The following is a 26,198-nucleotide window of genomic DNA, read 5'->3' on the forward strand; positions in this document are numbered from 1 at the left end:
CTACAACCCTGAGTCAGAAGAACAGTGTCCTTTATGATAGCATAGCCATAACCCACAGGGGCTCTGCAAAGAAGCCCCATTAAGTACACAGAGTTCACTTCCAATTCCACCCAGCCTGAATGTCACATTCTAATCAATGTTATTTTCACCCACATCAGCATCACTCAGCAGACTCTGAGGAATCTGAGTGGTTAGAGGTAATCTCTCATGCTCAGGTTAAAGCATTTTTATTAACTCAGCCATACGTACTAATTCATATTTACTAAACTCACTAAATCTCATAAACTCATCAACAGTAAAAAAAGACTACAGTTGTAGCTCAAAGGCGACATACAAAGACCCTAAAATGGTCAATTAATACTATGAAATTGAAAGGGAAGAGGTAAAAGAGATGGAAGTCAATGAGTGTAGGAGAAGCTGAATAGGAAAAAATGGTATTTTGTTGTTCTTGACAACTCAAGTATGTTAGCACTCTGAAGATGTCTGCAAGTATAGGGGAATGTAAAAATGGTAAAATAAACATTCTTATGCAAGTAAGACAATGTCAGATGACTTTTTAAAAGCAATGATTTCTGTTTCAAGCCTGGGATTCTGAAAAAAAAAAGACAAAAAAAGTCCAAACAAACCAAAAAACAAACAACAAAAAAACAAAAAAGGTTGCTCCGTGATTAGAAGGTCAACCATTCATGAAGTTATGGTGATTCAAGAACATTACTATACTTAGACATGTTCCCTGTGACAACACAAATTCTAATGACAAAAGCTGCTGGGGCTGAGATTGAAGAAGGGGAAACTGTGGACCTGGGCAGCTCATGAACTCACACTCAGCTCCCAAAGACCACGGACACTAGGAATGAATGTCCAAGGGAGTGAGGACTTACAGTCATTTGTTATTATTATTATTATTAATAACTAGTTTAAATTTTTAAAAAAATTTAAATCTTTCAAATGTCTGTGGAAATGGTACCTTAAAGAGTCACTGAAAGAACATTAAAAAAAAATGCATCCTCACATTCATGTTCAGTCATTTCTAGAAACAGCCAGGAACCTGAGGATCAGAGACAATCAGTGTGCAGTAGCAAAGTAGTGGAAGCATTGCAGAAGCATCTTCATCAAGCCGAGGAGAATCCACCGAAAGCACAGGTCTGCCCTTTAGGACAGGATATGGTGTAGGGGGTGAGAAGAGAGGAAGGAGCTCCCAGGGGTGGAAAACAAGTGCTGTCTATGGTAAACATGGTAGCTTACACCTATAATCCTAGTGGTCTGAGGTTGAGACAGGAGACTTGCCACAAGTCCAAGAACAACCTGGGCTACAGAAAAAGACCTTGTCTCAATCCCTCACATACCACCCCAAAAAAAATGTTATATATGGCACAGATGCAGAATTATAAGCACAGAGATAAAAATATGCCTACACAGGAATACTGTAAGAGAAACATTAAGAATCTGAAGTATTTGATGCAGGCCAATACATGAAAAGAGCTTTAGGCATTTAGATAGTATAATGCCAGTTCTTTGCTTAAAAAGAGTCTTTTTCTTTAAAATGCTGTTCAAGAGGAGAGCCCCTGCAATCTTTTCCTATTTTTCTATCCCTTGCAGTTGCTGGACCACAACTTAACCAATATATATAATTTGTTTATTATTATTTAATCCTTTTTTACAGTCTAGACTTCATCCCCCTCCCAATCTGTCCCCGACCCCTCCCCATCCCATACCTTCTCCCCCTTGTCTCCAAGAAGATGTCCCCACTCCCAGATCGCCACCCCACCAAACCTCCCCACTCCCTGGGGCCTCGAGTCTCTTGAGGGTTAGGTGCATCTTCTCTCACTAAGCCCAGACCAGGCAGTCCTCTGCTGTATATGTGTTGGGGCCTCATATCAGCTTGTATACTGTATACTGTACACTGCCTGGTAGGTGGCTCAGTATCTGAAAGATCTCGGGGGTCCAGGTCAGTTGAGACTGCTGGTCTTCCCATGGGGCTCCCCTCCTCCTCAGCATCTTCCAGCTTTTCTCCAATTCAACCACAGGGGTCCCTGGCTTCTGTCCATTGGTTGGGTGCTAGTATCGACATCTGACTCTTTCAGCTGCTTGTTGGGACTCTCAGAGGGCAGCCATGCTAGGCTCCTGTCTGCAAGCACACCATAGCATCAGTAACAGTGTCAGGCCCTAGGGCCTCCTCTTGAGATGGATCCCAATTTGGGCCTGTCACTGGACCTCTTTTCTTTCATTCTCTTCTCCATCTTTATCTCTGTAGTTCCTTCAGACAGGAACAATTCTGGGTCAGAGCTTTTGACTATGGGACAGCAACCCCATCCTTCCAATTGATATCCTGTCCCTCCACTGAAGGTGGACTCTACACAACTCTCCACTGTAGAGCATTTCATCCAAGGACTCTCTTTGAGTCCTGAGAGTCTCTCACCTCCCAAGTCTGTGGTACTTTCCAGAGGGTTCCCCACTAACCCCCCCACCTCCTGATGTTGCCTGTTTCCATTCAGTCTGCTGGCCCTCAGGGCTTCAGTCTTGTTCCCCCCTCCAATACCTGACCCTGTTTCCCCCTTCCCCTCCCTGTTCCCTCTCCCACCCCAGTCCTTCCCTCTTTCTGTCCCCCATGATTGCTTTCTTCTCCCTCCCAAGTGGGATTGAGGCATCCTCACTTGGGCCCTTTGACTTGTTAACCTTCTTGAGTTCTATGGATTGTATCTTGTATTCTGTATTTTTTGGCTAATATCCACTTATTAGTGAGTACATACCATGCATGTCCTTTTAGGTCTGAGTTACCTCACTCAGGATGATATTTTCTAGTTCCATTCATTTGCCTGCAAAACTCATTATGCCCTCATTCTTAATAGCTGAGTAGTATTCCATTCTGTAAATGAACCACATTTTCTGTATCCATTCTTCCATTGTAGGAAATCTGGGTTGTTTCCAGCTTCTGGCTATCACAAATAAGGCCACTATGAACATAGTAGAACACATGCCCCTGTGGCCTGGTGGGGCATCTTTTGGGTATATGCCTAAGAGTGGTCTTCAGGTAGATCTATTTCCAATTTTCTGAGGAACCTCCAGATTGATTTCCAGAGTGGTTGTACCAGTTGGCAATCCCACCAGCAATGGAGGAGTGATCCTCTTTCTCCACATCCTCACCAACATATGTTGTTACCTGAGTTTTTGATCTTAACCATTCTGATTGGTGTGATGTCTCTTAACTCCTAGACTGAAATCTTCCCCTCCCCCTTGTCTTTCTCAAAATTAAGACAACTTAATCCTTCAGTCTAGAGAAGACTTGGTTTGCACAATTTTCTGTGTTTCATTGCCTTTGACACCAGCCCTCACATCCTCTTCTAGACTGGGACGATTATTAGATCCTCAGAGTTCCTCTTCCGAAAGTGCTTTGGAGAACTCACCCTGCTTGTTGTTTTGTTTTGTGTTCTAGATCGGTTCCTACTTTGGTAGCGTCTTAACCACAATTGACATTGACAAAGATTCTTACACTGACCTGCTTCTCATCGGGGCCCCCATGTACATGGGGACAGAGAAAGAGGAACAGGGCAAGGTGTACGTGTACACTGTGAATCAGGTAATATCATTTGAGGTTGGTGAATCTGGAAAATGCCTTACTTCCCCTTAGTTCCACTACTGTAGCTCAACTGTTTTTCACTCTCATTGTAGGTAGAAAAAAAAAATAAAAAGATCTAAGAAGTTTGCTAGGCCCATTCAATTTCACAGTTTCAAAAGGAACACTTAGAATCCAAGTTAACTACTTTCAGACCTTAATACTGTTTTGGTAGAACATATGAAATATGTTTTTTTGTTTCTGTTGTTACTACAGAATTTTGTTTTGTTCTTTTTATTTTACCGGGATATGAAGGATAAGTAACACAAATGCAAATAACACTCATGTGGTAAACATCCTACTCATAGCCTATTTATGAACTCCAGCCTGCATAGGTTGAGGGGCATCCACGGTTACCATGGCAATAATAGCCAGAAGCAACTTAATAGCAATGATATCAGGCCCTTCCTGGGAGACACAGTGGGTTTTGGAACTCGTAGCCAGGTGGAGAGAGATTCGTATTTCATTCCTAATTTTAGACATCATTAACTGTGTGAAGCAATATTTACCTTACTAATTAAAAAGATATTTGCAATTTATAGACAGGTCATAGACCAGGTTTGTGTCACTGTGTTTCTGTTTGCTTGTTTGTTTTGGTTTAAATTTTCTTGCATACTAATTATTTTAAATCATAGATTGCATACCTTTCATCCTATCCTTTTTCTTGGCCTTTTTTCCTGTGTGTTTGTTTGGGGAAAGAAACTGTGTTCTCTCTCTCTCTCTCTCTCTCTCTCTCTCTCTCTCTCTCTCTCTTTCTCTCTTCCTCCCTCTTCTCTAAGAAAATATGTTCTTTATTAGCAGTATCTATGTTTGCCTCCATCCCAGGCAGCCTTCAAAACTTTGCTTTTTGGGCAGAGTAAATTTTGTCCTTGTCTTAGGTGGCAAATGAACAAAGAGTCTTAGGCAAGAAGCATACTGTGGTGAAACAGGGCCCGGGACACACAATGGAGGATTTAATTTTCTCTTCTTTAGTAAGTCAAAAACATGCAACTAATTATATCCTTAGCTTCATCAAGAAGAGCCTGTTGGAATTCTCAGCATGTCTACTTCCTGAGGCTCCTTTGGCATTCTCACTTTTTCATATATTTTACAGGTCTGCTGTTGGTATGCAAATAGTTACTTCATAAGGTTGGTGTGGCATGCACTTAAAAAACAAACCTACTCTGCGGTAGCAGTGCGAGAAACTTTTAAGTATTCTGTTTATCTTCTCTCTAGACAAGGTTTGAATATCAAATGAGCCTGGAACCAATTAAGCAGACCTGCTGTTCATCCCTGAAGGATAATTCATGCACAAAAGAAAACAAGAATGAGCCCTGTGGGGCCCGTTTTGGAACAGCAATTGCTGCTGTAAAAGACCTCAACGTGGATGGATTTAATGACGTTGTGATTGGAGCCCCGCTGGAAGATGACCACGCAGGAGCTGTGTACATTTATCACGGCAGTGGCAAGACCATAAGGGAAGAGTATGCACAAGTAAGACACCAAGGTTTCTCGAGGGTTTCAGCCTTTCATGCCAAGTGGGCTCACCTGTCTTACTCTATAACTTATAATTTATTTATTTTTTTATTTATTCTGACTCTTTTGGGGAAACTACTTATGGTTTTCTCTCATGTCCTTTCTTAGAAAAACTAGCTAGCAGTTTATACCCTTATCTAGCTTCTTGTCTGTGGCCATTTGTCTGCCTTCTTGGACCATATCATGTGAAGTGGTAAAATAATAGCAAACAAATAACGCCTGGTAATAGGGTGAGTTGACAGCTACAGTGTTTTTAACTCTAAGAGTAAGAGGGCCATAATCGTGTGATGTAGTCAATAAAGGAGATTGTGGGTTTTTGTAGTCAGTGTTCATATTGTTATTGAGAAAAATCACATTAAATTTATTATTATGAATTAATATTATATATTTTCATCAAATGACTATGGGTTTCTGAGGTTTCTGATTTTTTTCTCAAGTCATACTTCTTGGAAAAATATGAGTGGTTAAGTTGACCTGCCCAGAATTTCTTTTGTTCTTGTTTTAAATTTATTGGCAGTTAGCAGTTCCACATTCAGTAACCTAATCTATAAATGTAATTTCTTAGTACATGAGAAAAATATTCACATAAATATTTAATACTCCATAAACACAAGAGAGTTGAGAGAGGTCATAATGGGGAGTTTTTAGATAATCATAAGCAATGAGCTATTGTGGAGAAATATCTTATATTTCAACACTTGCCTCAACACTCTCTAGTATCTAAACCATGAAGAGAATGAAGACTTTAGCTTTTCCTTTTTAGATTTCAGTGGTCTCTTTTATTTCTGTAGTCAACAGAACTCTTAAAACCTATTCATGTAAAATTTTGTAATGACATTAATAGGGAACAAAATAAAAGGCTTCTATAAGTCACAACATTCCTGTCCATTTGACAGATGATCTGTTTCTGTTAAGTCTTTGTAGGTTTTAAACTTAACTAATGGCAGGCAGAATTAACCATTGGAGCATCAGTGAACCAGAAAGGACACACAAAGAGGTGCCTTATATTCTATTGCTTTGTTCTTTCAGTATGAATCCTGCACGTTTAATGAATAGCCTTTGAAGCAAAGAAAGATTTTTTAAAAATGTTTAATGGAACAAATTGTCATAAGTGGTGCGTTTGGTTTAAAGTAGTGGTAAATCAAGACGCAGCTCTAAACTAAACGAACAAGACAGGGTTGGCATTAGGTTGTTTTCTTAGTGGAATATGCTTTGCCAGGGAACAGATGAAGATGCAATTAGCCATTTCCAGAAATGCGGAATGACCCAGTGTCAAGCAGCATCAGCTCCATCGGGGCTAACTAGGCTCGTAGCTCTTGATTTGTCTGCTGAAATATTATGGGAATATTAGTCAAGGGGACATATAATACTTCCACATCGCTTTTCTGTTATTTGACTTTTTCCTCTGTGTCACTTAAAAGGAATTGAGGAGGTAAAGAATACCCACAGCTTAGGAAAGGTCTGTTAGTTCTGTCTCCTTGCCAGCAGGTTCTATAGGATATTTTATGTTCGGACAAACAGTAAGCTACAAAGCATAGAAAGTTCACTTTCTGTATAAGTGAAGTGTATAGGTGAGCCTTCAAGAACTCCATCTTTACTGTGCCTTCCATACATTGAGGCCACCCTTGATGTGAGTGTCGATGAATCTTGTAGAACAATTGTTTGAACTATCCTATGCAATCATCTGTTCTTCTTCTTGCATCTATGGGATGTTTTCCAAGTTTCCAGTACTTTACATACATCTGCTTATTAGAATTAAAAAGGAGGCAGAAATAGAGCCCGTTATTCAGATTTCTCTTTAGTATTAGACAATATGATATTATCTATCAATTCTTTTTGTTTTGGAGTCAGTAGCCCTGACCTGACTCACCTGTGCTATAGGAAGAACTATTTCCTTTGGGAATAGTGCAGCATTTCCTCTTGCTTCCACTGATGGCCCTCTCAGTTCCCATAAGACCTTCTCTTTTCACTTTATTCACTAATCCAAATTCTCAGATTTATTCAGAACTACTTTGAATGGATTCTACTGATATTCAACCTTTCTCCTGTCTGTTGGGATTTTCACAGCGCATTGCATCAGGTGGAGATGGGAAGACGCTGAAATTTTTCGGCCAGTCTATCCACGGAGAGATGGATTTAAATGGTGATGGTCTGACTGACGTGACCATTGGAGGCCTTGGTGGAGCTGCCCTCTTCTGGTATGTATGTTAGAACATCTGGTTAAACTGGCTCTAGTTTCCATATAATTCCAGACCACACGATATGATTAGAACCCTTGACATACTAAATATCTATTTCCTCTCATGTTGTCTTGGCAAGATGCACATGATTCAATAGATTGAGGTATCAGTGACTCTTAAGAACAAAGAAGCTGAATAGGAATGGGTAGAAACAAGTCTCAATTTGGTTCTCAATCATGTACTCACAACTAAAACAGGTGTTCTCTTTTGGGGAAGTTGCATGGGTGGTGTCTTTAGAAGATATGTATTAATAAGATAATATTCCTCTGAGTTGTGTTTAATTTTGTAGAGATAATTTACTTCATTAGTTTACCTGAACCTTAGAAATTAATATATACCCTTTCATGGCCCAGGTCATAAGGACCAAGGCTTTGCACTACTGGAGAAGCAATTGCAACAGGATACAGAAGGCAGGTGGGTGAGGAGATGCAACCAGTGAACAGATAGCAAGAGTCTAGTGATGTAGACCAGATACCCATACATCCACAAAGATACAGTTGGGAAAGACAGAGAGAGTAGGATAGACATTAGTCAAGCTACTCTCCTACCTCGAGAATCCATATTGCCCAAGAGGAAGCTAGACAAACCCATCCATTGCTGGTGAGGAGTAAACTATCTAAAACTCACCAAGTGTGTGTCAAAAAGCATTTCAAAACCGCAGGATAGCCTTGCTTATTAAAGGATTTTGCTTTCTAAATCAATTTAAGTAAATATATCTTAACAAGTATGATCTTTAGAGCCTCCAGAGCACTGTATGCAGTGACCATTGTCTAATACAACAAGAGGGGCAAGGGAGATAGATGGCTCATTCAGTAAGGCTTGCCACACAGCATGAGGGCCTGGATGTGGATTCCTTCCACAGTCATTGGAAGAAACAGCTCTCACCTCAGAGGAGTTAAAGACATGGCTTATTTTGGAGCAAATATAAGTCTTGGGAATTCAAGTCATTTAACTCTCCCCTAATTGAATAGGTTCCGTGTGGAAGCAGTTTTGTGGAATTTTACAGTAACAGAACAAAGTCATAAATCAAGGTATCTCAGACTGGCAGTTACAGCAAAATGGAGGATCTCCCCTGTAGGCCTCAGATATTATCTGATGATATTCTTAGCCATTGGTTTGGCTTGAAGCTACTGGTCTTCAAAGTTAATAAATTCCAAGAGGGTTTTATCTTTCAGTTATGGAATGTGAGCTGTGAAACAGAGCTGAGCAAGGAATGGGTATTCAGGGGCTAAAACTAGGCCAAGGTAAGGTAATTAGGCTGAGGACTTATAGTATGGCAGCTTTTCCACACCATGGAAGCTTCAGTCAGACAGTCTTTGTGGACACAACTTCTTTCCAGGAATTCTCATCCTCACCGCCCACATTAAATAAGGCATGACAACAGGCACCTGGTACCCTGGGGCAGGAGAGGTGGGCAAACAGGAATGCCTTGGTTCACTGGCTAAACAGCCTAGCTGAATCAGTGAACTCTCTGTCCAAAGAAAGACTGTTTTCAGACAAAGAGCAACTGCAATTGATAAAGGAAGATCCTAACACCAACTGCTGCTCTCCACATGCACATGGATGCATACAAGGAGAAAATAAAAACAGAAAAGAAATCTAATAAAGGCAAATAAATGCAACAAGGTGTATGCATTTGCTGATATAGTAGACCACCATTATACTGTAAAGCTGGATGCTCAGGACAGTGGATGGTTCACACCACAGGCAGACAATGGGAACATTAAAGGTTTTATCATACTACTTGAGACAGTACATAATTTAAGACATGACTGTTTTCTTCCTGGTGTTTTCCGTTTAATATATTTTGCATCCCGGTTACCCACAAATACCTGAAACTGTGGGAGGCAAGGCCAGGGATAAGGACTGGGGACTGCAGTGTTTCTAATGATTAAAGTAACTTGGAAGTTACATGAAACGGTGTACACTGTCAGTGTTTCAAACATAATTCTCCCAGTAAACAAAAGCAAGGCTGCATCGTCAAGAACAGAGAAGTGTGGGGCTGGAGAGATGGTTCAGAGGTTAAGAGCACTGACTGTTCTTCCAGAGGTCCTGAGTTAAATTCCCAGCAACCACATGGTGGCTCACAAGCATCTGATGCCCTCTTCTGGCGTGTCTGAAGACAGAAACAGTGTACTCACATACATACAATAAATAAATCTTAAAAAAAAGAAAAAGAAAAGAAACAGAGAAGTTTTAGAGTTTTAGTGGAAGACAGGGGCTGGAGGGACAACTAGTTTTCTAGATGCCTTTGAACCATTTCCAAATTGAAAACTAACTCACAGATCCCCAAATGCTATTTTAATTCTGAGCTTGCACCTGGCCACTTGGTGCAAGTCTTCCGACTTTGAACTAAACATCTAAGACAGTTCTAAACATCAAGGGTCTCCTAGTACATGAGATAGAATCTTTTCTGTATCAAACAATCATCACAGAACAATAGTCCTGAGAGCACATATAATAGACAAAGGAGAGTGTCCTCCGATGCACTCGCATTACCCTAGCAAGTTAAATGCAACAGTGTGCGAGTAATTCCATTGTTTATGTGTTTGCAGGGCCAGAGATGTGGCTGTAGTTAAAGTGACCATAAATTTTGAACCCAATAAAGTGAATATTCAAAAGAAAAACTGCCGTGTGGAGGGCAAAGAAACAGTATGCATAAATGCTACAATATGTTTTCATGTGAAATTGAAGTCAAAAGAAGACTCGATTTATGAGGCTGGTAAGCATTATGGTTGTAGTGTGCACTTTCAGGCAGCAGGGAATGCAATGGCTCCAGGCTGCAGGCCTCTCTCAAGCATAATAAACTGCTCATGATATTTGTCCAGTGAATGTGTCCACCCTTGACACCACTCCTGCTCTGGGAGGAACAATGATGGAGCCTAGTCAACGCCACAGCAGAAATTACATATTTGAACACAATGACTTCAAAATTCCATGTTTTCCTGTGCTTCTCCATATGTTTATTTAATAAACACTCACTGGTAGCATTTAACAATGTTCTATAAACCAGATTTTTCAAGTGAGAATCGTTTCCCTTCTACTGCCCTCTTCTGGGAAAGTCTGGTATTGCAGATGACCTGACTAAAGAGACAAACACCCCTGCCTCCCCACCTCTCCACCCACAGCCCTGATCACAGTGTTCTTTTCCCACTGAGATCAGGCTTCCATTTTTAGCCAGACATGTGTGGGGGCCCTGGATGTGTTGTGTCAACCTGTATGTCTCCTCTGCCTTATGTTCTGAGCTTTCTAAGGCTATTTTCAGTGATGTTGAAATATGTTGGGGTCAAATTGTGAGGGCCATTGCTACAGAAGAGTGATTTACTCCACAAATAAAATACAAGGTCAATAAGGAAACTCACTCATCTTTAAAATTAAATTATCTTAAATTTCTCTGGTTGTGTCTCTCTAATAGTCCTTTGACTCAGAGGCAAATGAAATGCAGAGACAGGCCATAAAGACTTAGGTTTTCGTAGGCAAAACTATTTTGTATTTTTTAATGAAGCACTTAAAGGAGAATTGTTGTCCTCTTGTAAAGAAAAATGACTCACTCACGTTCTTTACTGTGGCTTGCTTATTTTTATGGAATTTCCTAGTGGTTTGGTGCATAATCTAAGTTGACATGTTTCTACAAAACGATAAAAATGGTCCGTGTTTATTTTCATTTCTACTGAAATTAATTTGAAGTCAATCAATATTTCAGGCAGCTTCCCAGTAGTTCTAAACTATAAAAATTATTTAAAACAAAAATTTAGTAAATGCAGACTTAGTTAATAAATCAGAGTCCACATGTATGTCTATGTGTGTATAAGTATATTACACATAACTATAACTTAAATGTTCAATGCATGGGTAAGTCAGAGAGACATTCTATAGACTCCCGCAGGGTTATGCCCATGAGGGCTTCTATCTCTGTGTTGTAGCAATATAGGTATTCTCAATGTAGGGTCTCCTACCAACTGATTTGCTCAAGCTTTTTTCTTGCTAACTCACCACCTTGGATCAGGTGAATGTCTGCCATTTTTTCTTCCATCTTTGTAGATCTGCAGTACCGTGTCACCCTTGATTCGCTGAGGCAGATAGCACGGAGCTTTTTTTCTGGAACTCAGGAAAGGAGGATTCAAAGAAACATCACCGTCAGAGAATCCAAATGCATCCGGCACTCCTTCTACATGTTGGCAAGTAAATCGTGTGTTACAGCTGCTTTCCTCCAAACTGCGAGTGTAGTGTGAGCGTGTGGGTAGTTATCCCTCCTCTTTGGTAATTCAGAACTGAGAACCAATGAGTTAGGACCTGTATAAAATTTGATGAGCATCAGAGAGATCTGGCTCCAGGCTGCTGACAGTGACTACAGCCATAAGTACAAGGTCAATGTGTTAGTTCTGTCCAAGGACCAATGACAAAAGGAATCGCCTAGTTTCAAATGTTACAAAATCTCTTTGCATTATATTGGCTATTTTAACATTTTGTCTGGAGCTGACTGGGTTGGAGGGGGCAGAGAATTCATTTAGTCCCAGAGGCTCAGAATAAAATAAAAATTGTCAAAGGGTTACTGAGATAGTTCATAGAAGTGTGTATAGAAAACATTGTTTTTAATGCTACAAACAATGGTTCTTACTGAAATGAAAAGTATGAATCATATTCCCAGCATTTCCATGTTAGTATGCACTGAAAAATTCCATAGGTTTAGATGTACATGGGTGAAATACTCATTTGAAGAGTTTGCCCTTCTTAAAGTGAGCCACTTTCCCAGAAGTACTGGGAACTGATGACTGGCACCAGGTCTCAAGAGCAACAATGTTTTTGATGTACAGCTCAGGTGGTATATCCAGGCAGGCAAGATATCAGCTCCCTCTGTGGAGCTCTAGGGGAGCTCCCTGTCATAGTCTAGAGCCTCCACTTTCCCTATCACCCCTCTCAAACAGGAAGGCCATGGTACACCACTTCAGTGAAGCAAGGGCCAGCTGAAGTGTGATATCTAGTTAGGTTCACGACGGGAATGTTCCAGTATGCCACAGAGGCAGAAGGATGCCATGACAGAGTCATAACTTCCAGTGAATATGACAGCAGTGACGAGTGTTGTTTCAACTTGTAGGATAAGCATGACTTTCAGGACTCCGTGAGAGTGACTTTGGATTTTAATCTCACTGATCCAGAAAGCGGGCCTGTGCTTGATGACGCTCTACCAAACTCAGTCCATGAACACGTAAGCTTAATTTACAATGTCTCTTTGTGAATGTATTAGGGAAACTAAAAACACACAGACACATAATTTAAACCAATTGTGTGTGAGAGAAAGAGGAGAGACAAAAAGACAGACAGAGAGTGATTCAGACCACTCTAGACTTCTTCCAGCCCCTCCAACTTCCTCTTGCTTGGGTTTTAGGAAACCATAAACAATTAAAAACCATAGAAAAGATGTTTATCCTAACAAGCACTAAGCTATGAGTCATAGTGTAGCGATAATGGATGTGCTTATGCTGGACCACATACCTGGACACAGCTAACCACTAGTCAGCGGTTCCTGTGCTGTAATGGAGGCCTGTGATCTAAAGCTTGTGTCTCAGTTACTGTCCTATTGCTGTGAAAGAAACATCAGGACCAAGATGACTCTTATAAAAGAAATCATTTAATTGAGGGCTCTGTTACAGTGTTAGAGAGTTAGTCTATGATCATCATGGTAGGAAACAGAGAGGCTTGGCACTAAAGTAGTAGCTAAGGAGAGAGAGGAAGGGTGGAGAGAGAGAGAGAGAGAGAGAGAGAGAGAGAGAGAGAGAGAGAGAGAGAGAGAGAGAGAGAGTGAGTCAGTCGTCACTGGGCTTGGCTAGGGCTTTTGGAACCTCAAAGACCACCCCCAAGTAACAAAGACCTCCTCCAGCAAGGCCACACCTCCTGATCTATCGCAAACAGTTCCTCTAACTGAGGAGCAGACATTGAGCTATGGGAGCCTATGGGAGCCATCCTCACTCAAACCAGCACAGGTTGCAACAGGAAGGAGCAGAGCAGCACACGTGCCTCGTGTGGGCACAACGCTATCCCAAGAACAAAAGAGATAGGAAGGGGGTGTCTCTGCTCTGTTCCCAAACTCAAAGTTCACTGCTACACATCTGAGAGTGAGTGAGAGGACAGAGAGGGAAAGGGCATCACAACAACAGCCACAACGGAGAAAAAGTATAGGGGCAGAGTCCTCATTCGTCCACCTATCGTCTTACATGGAGCTCAGTCTCCCCTAGAAATTGTTCCTTCGGCAAGAATTAAATGCTGTGCTGTGAAGAATTTCAGATTTTGCAATACTTTCTATGTAGTCTGGGGTGTCAGAGGAAGCTGCACGTGATCGAGTCCTTGCAAGACTGGATGGCTTTGTTTACAGTGTGTGTCAGTGGTGGTGCCTGTGAAGATGCTAAGCCCACAGCACAGAGGGGAAGTGGATATAGCATACAGCTAGACTCAAAAGGCCAGAGTGAAATCCTTGGGGATTGGTGCCACTATCCAGACTACAGACATTTTAAAGGGCAACGTTGTGCTGTTGACTTAATTTAACTCAGTGGGTACCAGACAGAAGCTGTTTAAAGACTACATCTGCTACAATATGACAAATAACTGAAGGAGAAACTGGTGCTGGACACCAGTACAAGGAACTTCGTTAATGGATAGAGGGGATGGAGAGGTGACAGGGGACGTGGAAGATATGGAAAGGAGGCTAGGATGCGCATGCGTGATGATAGACTGAATAAGCGGGGGAGGGGTGGAATTTAAAAAGAAGAATCAAGTGACATTTCCAGATACATGGCTGGATCACTTCCCTTCCTCTTGACAGGCTTCCCCAACACCTCTTAAAAAGAAAAAAAAAAAAAAAAACTAGGAAATCATAGAAACGAAGTCGTGTAGATTTAGAGTTTAGAGTTCTTGACTTGAACTTGAACTGTCCTTCATTGGGAAGCAGATACTAGCATACAAGATCTATGAGAACTACCTCCTTTAAAGGCCTTAGAAATTAAGAGTACAAGTCGACATTTATTCTTTTCCCCATAAAACCAACAGTAAATATAGCCTCCCTTAAGATCTCAGCAATACAATCAATTTTCTCATTGAGCTGTCTCTCTGACTTGGGTGTCATACCATTTCTGTATCACAGATTAATAGATAACTTTCAGTGATGTTTACCTAAGCTATGACTACCATGTTCCTGTCACCTATTTCAGATTCCTTTTGCCAAAGACTGTGGAAACAAGGAAAGATGCATTTCAGACCTCACCCTGGATGTGTCCACCACAGAAAAGAGCCTCCTGATTGTCAGGTCCCAGAGTGACAAGTTGAATGTCAGCCTCACAGTCAGAAACAAAGGTGACAGTGCATATAATACCAGGACAGTGGTGCAGTATTCTCCAAATCTGATTTTTTCAGGAATTGAGGTAAGCATACTGTCTCTCACTCATTCTCTTAGTGACTATTTGTTGGACCTACTTTTCATGCTACTGAGCTAATTAATTTCATAAGATTGGTTTGAGCACAGAAGAGAGCTGTTTCGTTAATATTAGAATACACTAGTGGTCACAGTTGCAAGCTTTTAAGATATCTAAAAACTTTTGTTAATTTATTTTATGCATAGCAGTATTGTACCTAAAAGCTAAGAGAGGATATTGGATCCATGAACTAGAGTCACAGACCACTGTGAGCAGCCACATGAGTGATTGGAATTGAGCTCGATTCTTCTGGAAGAACAATCTAGCATGGCCAGTGCTTTTAGCCACTGAGCCATCTCACCAGTCCTCATCCCCACTACGCTTTGGTTTTTAAAGCTTACGTTATTTTTTTTTCATATCTCTTCTCAGACTTTGTATTTTAAAAAAGACAGCTGATAGTATAAACTTCTGTGTTTCACAGAGTCATCAAGCCACTGAATTAAGATTCAGCCAGGAAAAAAAAATAATCAAAGTTAAAACCATTAACAGAGACAGAGAGAGGAGTTCATGTGTTGGAAGTAAAGTCTCCATTGAGAAAATCAAGATACTATTTCTTTCTTCCTATGAGAAAATCCTTACTTTAGACAAGGATTTCAGTTAGACATGTGTTGTTTATTAATAATGAAAAGGTTCTATTTGGCAATAACATAACTGTATATCAGACATTTTATTAATTTGACAATAATCCCCTTCATAGGATACTGGAGCATTTGTCAGTATTTCTACATTTGAACTTAGCTTTTGATTCTGATTCTCAAATGCATCTCCCAAGTTAAAATTCTTTATATATTTATATGAATAGATTTGAAATATTTTGATTCACATTAATGCTAATATGAATATTTTTATTTATATTAAAAACTAATACCTTTAGGTTTAGGAATGTAGTGAAATTATGGAAAACTTCTTAGTCTGTGTGAGACACTGGGTTAAATAATATGCATATATACACATACATAGTATTAAGGCATTGTTGTCTAGTTTCTATACATTTAAATTGTTACTGTTATTTCACTCCATTTGTTTCGATATCATTTGGACACATGATAACTACAATAGATTCATATAAGGATCATTTGTTACTATAACATATTTTGTTTTCAGAATATTATAAATATGAAATAATTGTAGAAATACAAAATGTAAGTGTAATGGGAAGAAACACTAATTATCACCTGATTGTCTCTGGAAAGGAAACTATGTTGAAAGGCATTGCCTGTATTCTCTCCTGCTGGCTTTCTGGCCGTGGCAGAGGGGCAGGAATACTCATTGTTGACTGCTGGTAATTCAAGGATGTCCTTGTCCTGTATTAAGGCCTCTCTTTAGTTGTATGTGCTATGTGGAATCAGGAGGTGAGTCCTAGTGGTTGCAGATTAGAGCCTCGATCTTGTTGAGGACTCCAGACTCCTGGCCTGGTGTGATGCTCTGATGGTGCAGACGTGAGGGTTAGCATCCACCACTGCAGCTTCCTGAGCATGGTGCCTGCAGTACTGTTTCCCTTATTCCTGCAGGACAAGCGTGCTTTGTCCCGTGAGCGCCCTCAAGTGTTGATTTCAGATCTCCGTGAAATGCGGAATAGGCTATGACTCTCCTCAAGGGTCTTGGCAAAGTAGTTCCTCACGCATAGCTGGAAAAATTCTAAAAAGATGAACGTAACTACTTCGCCTGCATTTCTTTTCTGAATCTGTTTATTTTTTTTTCATTTTAGGGGATCCAAAAAGATAGCTGTGAATCCAATCAAAATATCACTTGTAGAGTTGGATATCCTTTCCTGAGGACAGAAGAAATGGTGAGGAGCCTGAGTAAAACCCAAGTAACCATTGCCAATGAGAAGTGATATGCTCAAAGCCAAATGTGTAAATCCTAACGGAATGGTTCTCAACCTTCCTAGTACTGTGACGCTTGATCACAGTTCTTCATGTTGTGATGACCCCCAATCATAAAAGTCTTTTTGTTACTACGTCATAACTGTGATTTTGCTACTGTCATGAGTTGTAATGTAAATATCTGTTATGCAGGATATCTGATATGCAATCCCTATGAAAGGGTCATCTGATCCTCAAAGGGGTCACGACCCAAGGGTTGAGAACTGCTTCTTTAAGGGATAATTTATGACGATAAGCATTGAATGCAAAGCTTGCAGCCTGTATTTGATATTTTTGCATCTCTCTAAAATATGCAGATCGAAATTTAATCCCTAATATGATAGCATTAGGAAGTGGTGACTTTGGGACTGGTGCCTTCACAAAAGAGGCTCAAGCGGATTTCTTTACCCCATCTATCATACAATGCACACTGTCTCCAGAGAGCAGGACAATGCACACTGTCTCCAGAGAGCAGGACAATGCACACTGTCTCCAGAGAGCAGGAGACCATAGCACTCCAATCTTCTGGTGCTTTCATCTTGGAGTTCCCAGACTCCAGAGCTGTTAGAAGGAACCCTTCACTGTTTCTAAGTGAATTAACAGTCTAAGTTATTTTGTTACAGAACCTCAGGAAGACAAGACATAGTTAAAAGCTAAGTGATTTGTATGTCACATTCAAACAAAAAGGCTAAATATATAGCAGATAACATTTTACATTCCTGCCAGTAGTGAATGAAAGCTCCGATTATTATTATTGTTGTTGTTGTTACTATTATTAATTATTATCATATAGCTCTGGTGGATGTGAAGCAATGTTTTACTGTAACTTGGATTTGCATTTCCCTAACAGCAAGAAGTGATGATGTTTTGAGTAATTTTTCACACATATACACATGCACATATGCACATATGCTTGAAACCACAGTCTTTGGAGGAATATATGCTGCAGTCCTTTTTTTATTAAGACGAGAGGGGGTCCTCACTTTGAGCCCAGGCTAGCCCATGATGTGACAAACTCCCAGCAATCCTCCTTTCTCTGCTTCTTAAGCACTAGAATTCCAGGTGTGAGCTAGGAATTCCAGGATTCCACATTCCATTCTTTACCTGTTTTTTCAGTCAGGCTGTCATTTGTACTATTACATTGTAGGAGTTCTTCAAATAGCCTGTACGACTTTTAGTTTCTTTCCAAGAATTTTATGATTTTTGCTCTTACACCTAAGTCTCTGATCCATGTGGAAAACTTCTAGCTTATGTGTCCTGAGCAAAGCCCAACTTACACTTGCATCTGAATACACAGTTGCTCTGCCCCATTTGAGGAAGGCACTGGAATTAAATATTTCCTTCTCTTCCAGAAGTCCCTTTTGCTTGGGATAAAAGTTTACATCAAAATATCTCGTAGGTTATAAAAGGGGTGATGGGAAGGATTTGTAAGCAATCTCAACTTGGGTTTCACATCTAGAATATTCTTGGGTTCCAGGTCTAGACTCTCAGCTTAAGTATTTCAGGATCCTTTGAATATACAGGAAGCAGCCCCCTCAGGCCTGTTTCTCTGCCAGCATCTTCCTGTAGACACAGAGGCCTGGAGAATGACAAGACTCAAGTGTCTAGGCTAGATGTGGAGGTTAAGGAGAGATAGGAAACTCCATCCAATAATGGGCTGCCACCCCTTTGGGGGTTGAATAATCGTTTCATACAGTACACATATCAGATACCCTGCCTATCAGATATTTATGTTATGATTCAAAACAGTAGCAAAATTACAGCTATGAAGTAGCAATAAAAATAATTTTGGGTTGGGGTCACCACAATATGAGACCATAGCATTAGGAAGGCTGAGAATCACTGATGTACTAGACTAAAGATCAATACTCCAATGCAAGGAAAAAACAACTTTCTTAAAAGACTTTTATTTCATTTTTCAATCTAAATTAAGGTTGTGTATGGAAGAGAAGAAAACAAACAATATTTTCCACATGTACTATGATACAGCCATGCTAATCTCACGACCCTTAAAGGTCCCTGCCACCCCATCTGTGAACAGCACCAATTGTTCACAAGCTGTAAATGTCATAACTTTTCTATCTAACATTTAACATAAAGATATTGTTGTAGGTGATTTCCATTAGGTATTTATGGAAAGTTTTTCAGGCCCAAATTTTAAATATTTCAATTAGCACAAAATAAAATTAGTTTTGATACTGAGAAATACAATTTCATAAGCATTATGATGAGATCATTAGACAAGAACATGCAGCTTATCTCTGATTTAAAAAAACTACACTTTAGTATAATTTGTGTCATTCATATACAGCTCGTGTGTAGGCAGAGCTTCTTAAACAAGAGCTGTCTGTGTGTGACACTTGTACAGTAACACTTTCTGTTGATGCTTAAATACTGTTTTACTTATGCAAACTCTTACAAACAAAACTCAATGTTTTTTCAAAATACTTTATTCAGAAGAACTAAGCTACTTTGTATTATCTTCTTACACTATGCTGTAGTGATCCCAAAAAAATTTACTACCAAATTAACAAATCAAATGTTTTCCTTGTTTTATTATGGTGGATTTTCTGAATTAAAGAGACTCTAATTATTAATATGCCACACTTATGTTCATTACTCTTACCTGGAAAGTTGTGGAGATAAAATAAGTAGAATAGTTCTTCTTGTTTGTGGTTTGCATACATGCTTTTTGTTACTATGACTTAAATAAGGCATTTAAATTCAATGTTGCATGTGTCTTGATACATTTAGGCTGCTATAAAAGTAGCTGGAATGGAACAGAACATGGATGAGAAGTTTATTTCTCAGAGATATGAAAGAAAAAAAAAAACAAGATCAAGACAATGTCAGGCCCAGTGTCTGAAAAAGACACACTTTTTGATCCAAAGGCATCTTCTTCCTGCATCCTCTGGGGGCAGGAAAGGAGGTTTCTGGTACCTTTTGCACAAGGACATTAATTCCACTCCTGTGGATGCTCAAGACCTGTTATCTACCAAAAGGACTGACCCTCTCATATCGTAACATTAGTGACTAAACTTGAACATACAAACTTTGAATGAATAATGCATTCATACCATAGTAATATGCAAAGCATATTACATATTCACCTTTAGAAGTAGGTATGCATATCATATTTTATTGTATGTATTTATGGTGAGGTTGTACTTTATAAGTGTTTTTTAGGTAATTTTATAATTTCTATTTAGGCAGTGAATTTATATAAACTGTGTTTTACTGAAAGTTGATATTTTCCTCATCTGTTACTTAAGATATATCTTAATTTCATAGGTTACCTTCAAAATAATATTCCAGTTTAATACATCGCATCTCTCAGAAAATGCAATCATCCATTTAAGTGCAACAAGGTTGGTTTGTATGTGTGTGAAGAACATATTCGTATTTGTGTATGTCATGTCTTTCATGTACTTGGGTTATTTAACTTTGTAGAGTCACTGGCAGCGTCTTGAAGCTTGTGTAAGATCAGCAGAAGTTAACGATCCACGGACCACTTTGCTTCACAAAAAAATAACATGAGGGTAATTAGCAAAAGTAGAAGAATTCTTACTCAAACCAAATAAAATCATTGATAAGACTGACCATAGACTATCTTGTAATTGCACATCACTCTTATCTGTCAAATGTTATAGCATTTGTGGCTAGCAGAATCTACTAATTTTAAACATTTGCTAGCCATCAATCAAGGTCAACTGAATACTCACATGGTCTTCAAATTTTATGGTACCTTTTTATACTTCAATAAATTTTACTCAAATCATTCAAAACTTTTCAACATCATCACAGAACTCATGAGAGAAAATGGGCCGCTAAGTCAACAGAAGCAAAGCTCATATGAGCTCATAGAGACATAGGCAGCATGCACAGGGCCTGCATGGGTCTGCACCAGGTCCTCAGTGTATTTATTATGGCTTCTAGTTTAGTGTTTTTATGGGGTTCTTGAGTGTGCGAATGAGTGGGTCTCTGGTTCTTGTGCCTTCTCTTGGGCTTTCCCTTCTGTTTGTTTGTCTTGTGCAACCCTGATGTGTTCATTTTTATTTTATTATATTTTATTATTATCTCTTAGAATGCTTTTTTCTAATGAGAGACAGAAATATAGTGGATCCAGATGGGACGGGGGTTGTGGGGAGGAACTGAGAGGAGTAGCGGGAGGAGAAACTACAGTCACAACATACTATGTGAGGAAACAATTTATTAAATCTATGCTTCTCTCATGCAATGCATCTATTTTACATAAAATAGATATAATAATAAATAAAGGGGAAAATAAATTCAAAAAAGAAAATTAGGTATTGGCCTTGAACAAAAGCATTTGTTTGTTTATTAGCTAAGTTTAATTCATCCTGGTTAAATAAAGACTATACTACATATGTTTTTTAAAAGTGGCAAAAGATGAATACAGAACTTGAAGGGGATTTTAGCTTCCTGCTCTGTATAGTTTTCCACCAGAACAAATACTGTGAGGTCAAGCGGCTTTGCCTATAGCACCCACCATGCTTCCTGTTGATAATCATTATAAAGATGGAAAATAATTAACAAGTAATAAAGTGAATTAATGGATAAATTAATTCAATCAAATCAGTTTAGCTCAGCATCTATTTATTTGACATCTACTGTAGAAAATTTAATGATAAGATATCCATTTTGTAGATAGAAAAACCAAGGCAGAAAAAGAGTAAATAACTCAATGTGAAGCTCAAGAACAACTGCATTCCCCATTATCTGGCCATATAAGTTATATTTTTCCTCCATTCTTTGTTCATGAGTATATGGGGCATATTTGTGTTTAATGTATATGTGTGTATAGATATAATTAAAATTTCAAATATTATGACAGTTACACCCAAATCAAGGAATACTTAAAAATGTAAACAACAGGCATACTGAGTACTCAGCTAGAAAAGACTACTAAAGGCAGCATAAGATGTTAGATTTACAATTAGCTGTATGTGCCTAGTTGAGTCTCTCTCTGTACAAGGACTTCATACATGATAAAGACAAACTAAGGTGATTTGTGTCAAAATCTTTATGCCACAGAATTCCAGCAGTCTCAGCATTTTAATGATTAAGCCTGCAGATTATATTATTTCAGACAATGAAGATACACATAGTCTAAATGAGTGTGGTTTTCAATTCTAAATCAACAGCTCAGGAACGTTAGGCATGCCCAGCTCCAGTCTTCCCTCTCCTCTCGGTAAAAACAAACCAAGAATGCTACAAGTTTGTATTTTATTAAGTTGCCAATATAATCTCTTTCAAGTGCATAGAGATGGTGTGTGAATAAGCAAATTTAACGGTGAGTGTGACTGTGCTGTTTTCCAGTGACAGTGAGGAGCCAGTGGAATCTCTTTATGATAATGAAGTAAATATTTCCATCCCAGTAAAATATGAAGTCGGACTGCAGTTTTACAGGTAGGCTGAAGCCACCTTTATTCATTGTCAGCTTCCTGATCACCCAAGGGTTCTGCTAGTGTGGTCCCTGGCTGAGAGCATCACCTCTCAGATACTTAAAGGGGCAGGCACTCTAGTATTGCTTCAGAGCTGCCAAGTACAAAATTCTGGTGTGGTGCCCAGCATCCATATTAAATGTCTCCTGTATAATCCACATGCACCCTAATATTTGAGTACCTGTGTGCACTAAATATTGAAATACAGTGTGTGAATGACAGGGCTTATCTCCTATTTAGTAGCAGCTTAGCAAGCCAAAATCCTTGACAAAATGCAATGTTTTCTGACGGGTCAGCAGCATACTTCTGGTCACTGCTCTTCCTCAACCTGTGGGCATGGGATCCACCTGCCCAGTCTGTCACACGCAGCTGAAGCTTTTCTCATTGGTCAGCCATTAGTTTCTTCCATTATCAAGAAACCACTCTTTCCGTTCAGAACTTATTTTCCATTCAAATACCAGCCATGTTTGTAAACTTCTACTCCATAGAGTCCCATGGTTATGAATTCCCTTACTGGAGCAGAACTGCAAGCTTTTCTGTATAAATTTGTGCAATGTGTATACAAATACGAGAGACATCGCCAAGGTCAGCCTAGTCTAATAGTCTCGTTTCTTAAGGCACTTTTTCTTTGCTGAGGAGAGATCGGAAAGCACGGGTCATAGGCTAGGCACTTAGACTCACTTATATGTCTTTGCCTTTGAAGTCTGTTGCCTGTTGTCTGACTTGCTGCATCCGCTTCTGTCAGCACAAAGATTTTTTCCCAACAGTTTTCCACTTAATTCAAATCAATTTTTGGCACACATTTATAAATATCTTTTATTTGTCTTCTCTTGGCTGAAGTGCTGCTTTGAGGGACAGTCTTAAATTCTATCAGGGTCATCCAAGGACTGCAACATTTAGGAAAATTGAGCTTTTCCATCTAGCAGTAACAGTTATTTTTAAATTGTATAAATGTAATTTTTTTTAAAAAAAACTAGTTTTGTTTCAATTCACCACTACTAAATATATCAAAATTTAGTCTGATTTTTCTCTAAATTTAATTCTAAATTCATAGAAACTGCTCACTTGTTAACAGTGAAATTACATTTTGAAAGTTACATACAATTTAACATATCGGGCTCTAGTAAGCAACCGTGACTACTGAATTAAGTGATTCTTACCTTCCACAAATATTTAATTGAGGTTTGGGGGTAAAAGAATCACTCTCTGTTTTGAACTCTGCAAATATTTTTATAGAATTGTATAATATAGGGAAAGAAAAGAATAGAGTCAAATAATATTAATGTTACTGTGTTTTATTTTTATTTCTCCAATTAATTCTTCTAAGTTCTGCGAGTGAGCATCACATCTCAGTTGCTGCCAATGAGACGATCCCTGAGCTTATTAATTCCACTGAGGACATTGGGAATGAAATTAATGTCTTCTATACGGTAAGAAACCACTTCTACGTATCTAAATAAATTATCAATATTAGGAAAACAAGAAGGTGTTTCAACATTTGCTCCTAGCATGTTTTTCTTTGTAATTTAACTGTGTTAGAATATTTTGTCAAAATGATAATCACTTCTTGACCTTTAGGCTAAGATTAAGTGCAAACTGGTCATTATACTTTGAGTCAATTTTAATAGCCAAGATTCTAATTTCCTTATAGTAAGGCACACTAACTTAGAATAACTTCCTAGAAAGAAAATCACTCTGGTATCAAATAGATATTATGAACACAATGTATATATACTTTACTATTAGTTTTAGTATAGCCAAGAAAATCATGTTTCACAGAATCATGGTAATTTCAGAAATGAATTATTTCAAAACCCTTTGGGGACTAGTTTCCTTTATTTAGTGAATCACTATTTCTTTTCTCTCTATTGCTTTCATATGATTTAGGTGGTAAATTACTAACGTTAGCACCACAACCTCCTTAAGTGATATTTTCTGCTACCTTTTTTTTTTTTTTTGTCATTTTCAGTTCTTTATTGCAAATGTTACCTAAGTTCTAGAGCAGGCTGTCACGAAGTTTTACTCTGGGTAACCCTTATAGACTCAGTATTATTCAAGAAGAAAAGGGCATCCAATTCAAACGAATGCTTTATGTATATATGCCACCAAGTGATTCAATACCATCATAAATGAAGGCAGCCTTAACCTTTTGGGGCGTTGTCAGCAATGAAGAATGAAATTCTCATACAAAATGAGAACAAATTCACACTCTTGAGAGGAATCTGTATGATCTGCTGAAATTCCTGTGATAAGCTAGCTACATTCTGGAAATTAGCATGAACCCCATCTCCCTGCTCAATTCTGTAATATGATTTTGTAATTCAGACTCTTTGGCTACTGTGTCATAACAAGCAAAAAGAATGAAGAGGAAAAAAAACACTCTAATGTTGCAGTTCTTCATACATTGTAACTTATTAGGCTCCAGCTTTGAGATAGGAGATCCCTATTACAAATAATGTTAACAAAAATAATAACATAGTGTATCTCTGGTAGTTTTGCTGGAGACCTGCCATCACTGTCTGGGCAAGACAGATCCCTACTGTCAAAACTAACTCTATAATAAATTAGTTGGATAAAATAAAGCAACATATTTAGGTGAGACCTAGTGATTTACTATTGATAATTTTCCCTAAGAAATTACTAATGATTAAAAAAAATTAGCAATGCTCTTATAAAGTGCTTAAATTTTTAACTCTTAACACTATGAAATTACTTAAATAAACTGTCATTCATTTGGTGAAGACAATGTTATGTATTAAATGGGACGACAATATATTATAATATTTTAGCTACATTTGCTATTTATCAGTTCTCCATTCTTATCCGGCTTTCTGTTGTTTTCCCATTGCTGCTCATAAACAAAAAAGAGATAAGAGAATCTAAGTCATAGAGATAAAAGCCAAGGCAACACTGCAAGCCAGATGATTAGCACAGCAAGTTCCACATAGGTGACAAGTGCTGAAAGATAAACTCAGTGCTTATTGTTTAGCTGCTAGAGGCTTATCCTCAACTAATCAGTGTGGCTTTGGGAAGAAGTGTAACAGATTTAATGAACACAAGAAGTTTTGTTTTTGTGTATATCATATATAAATGTTATGACATAATACGTATAAATAATAAAGACAATTAGCTCACACAGTAAAATGCTACTAAGGTGGGTGGATGTAGGAGACTTTGGTTTTTTCTGCTTATTTTCATCATTTTTCAGTGGTTTCAGAAAGATTTCTTCTTAGTAAGAAAAAATGATGACTCAGAATATATAATCCTGACTGAATGTCAGAAGAAGAGAGCATGCAAGTGAACGGCTGTGCCAGCCATGCCCTGGGTGTCTTACACTACCATGGTTGCGGACCATGTTCTTATGGAAGAGGCCAGGCATAGTCAGGAATCTCCATAGTTCCAAGGCTGAAGAATGACTTAACCTTCAGTAATCATTGAGGATCATTGCAAGCTAAGTAGCTCTCCACATAGGAGGCTTTATTAGCTAGGCAGTCCTGGAATTTGCTGGTGAACATTCAAGAGTTCCCATAAAGCTAAATAATTATTCCAGAGGAGCCATTAATGTGTATGTCCTGGAGATCATACTTGTATGGTAGCCGGAGGGTGCACTGCGTCTAGGGACATCAATTGGCGATTCTGAGTTAGTAGATACAAAACACATTAGAAACTAAGGTGGAAGTCAATCTGCTCATCATACCGGGTTATCAATAACCCGTGAGATAGTATCACTAGCTTGTGATACAATTATGAAAGGAGGACAGTATATATCTATCTTACCCAAACAGTGATGGCAGGTCTCAAGTAGCTGAGGCTAGAGATGATTTAGGGCTTTAGGACATGGCAATTAGCTAGGTTAAAGCAACCAAAAATGTGCTAAGTTTTTCTTGTGTGGATCAAGTAAATGATCTCCACCTCCAGAATCTCTGGATAGAAGCTTAGGAGAATCCTTGGTGGGCAAGAACACTCTCTGTGCAAGCATAAGGCCCTGAGTTCCGATCTCAAACACTTAAGTTAAAAAGAAAGAAAGAAAGAAAGAA

At 38.8% G+C, this 26,198-nt stretch overlaps 1 protein-coding gene across 1 annotated transcript in view; it reads left to right on the forward strand.

The window, feature by feature from the left end:
- The window catches only part of Itga1 (integrin subunit alpha 1), a 150,277-nt gene that overhangs the window by 109,070 nt on the left and 15,009 nt on the right, over nucleotides 1–26,198 (forward strand). The window contains exons 13-23 of the mRNA XM_028783268.1: nucleotides 3,434–3,577; nucleotides 4,829–5,086; nucleotides 7,196–7,326; nucleotides 9,924–10,090; nucleotides 11,410–11,546; nucleotides 12,464–12,574; nucleotides 14,571–14,780; nucleotides 16,540–16,620; nucleotides 19,988–20,064; nucleotides 22,037–22,126; nucleotides 23,489–23,591. Coding sequence (XP_028639101.1) covers nucleotides 3,434–3,577; nucleotides 4,829–5,086; nucleotides 7,196–7,326; nucleotides 9,924–10,090; nucleotides 11,410–11,546; nucleotides 12,464–12,574; nucleotides 14,571–14,780; nucleotides 16,540–16,620; nucleotides 19,988–20,064; nucleotides 22,037–22,126; nucleotides 23,489–23,591 — 1,509 coding nt within the window. The remainder of the gene's footprint in view (nucleotides 1–3,433; nucleotides 3,578–4,828; nucleotides 5,087–7,195; nucleotides 7,327–9,923; nucleotides 10,091–11,409; nucleotides 11,547–12,463; nucleotides 12,575–14,570; nucleotides 14,781–16,539; nucleotides 16,621–19,987; nucleotides 20,065–22,036; nucleotides 22,127–23,488; nucleotides 23,592–26,198) is intronic.

Source organism: Grammomys surdaster, unplaced genomic scaffold (genome assembly GCF_004785775.1).
Source record: "Grammomys surdaster isolate TR1022 unplaced genomic scaffold, NIH_TR_1.0 99, whole genome shotgun sequence".
Taxonomy (NCBI): Eukaryota; Metazoa; Chordata; class Mammalia; order Rodentia; family Muridae; genus Grammomys; species Grammomys surdaster.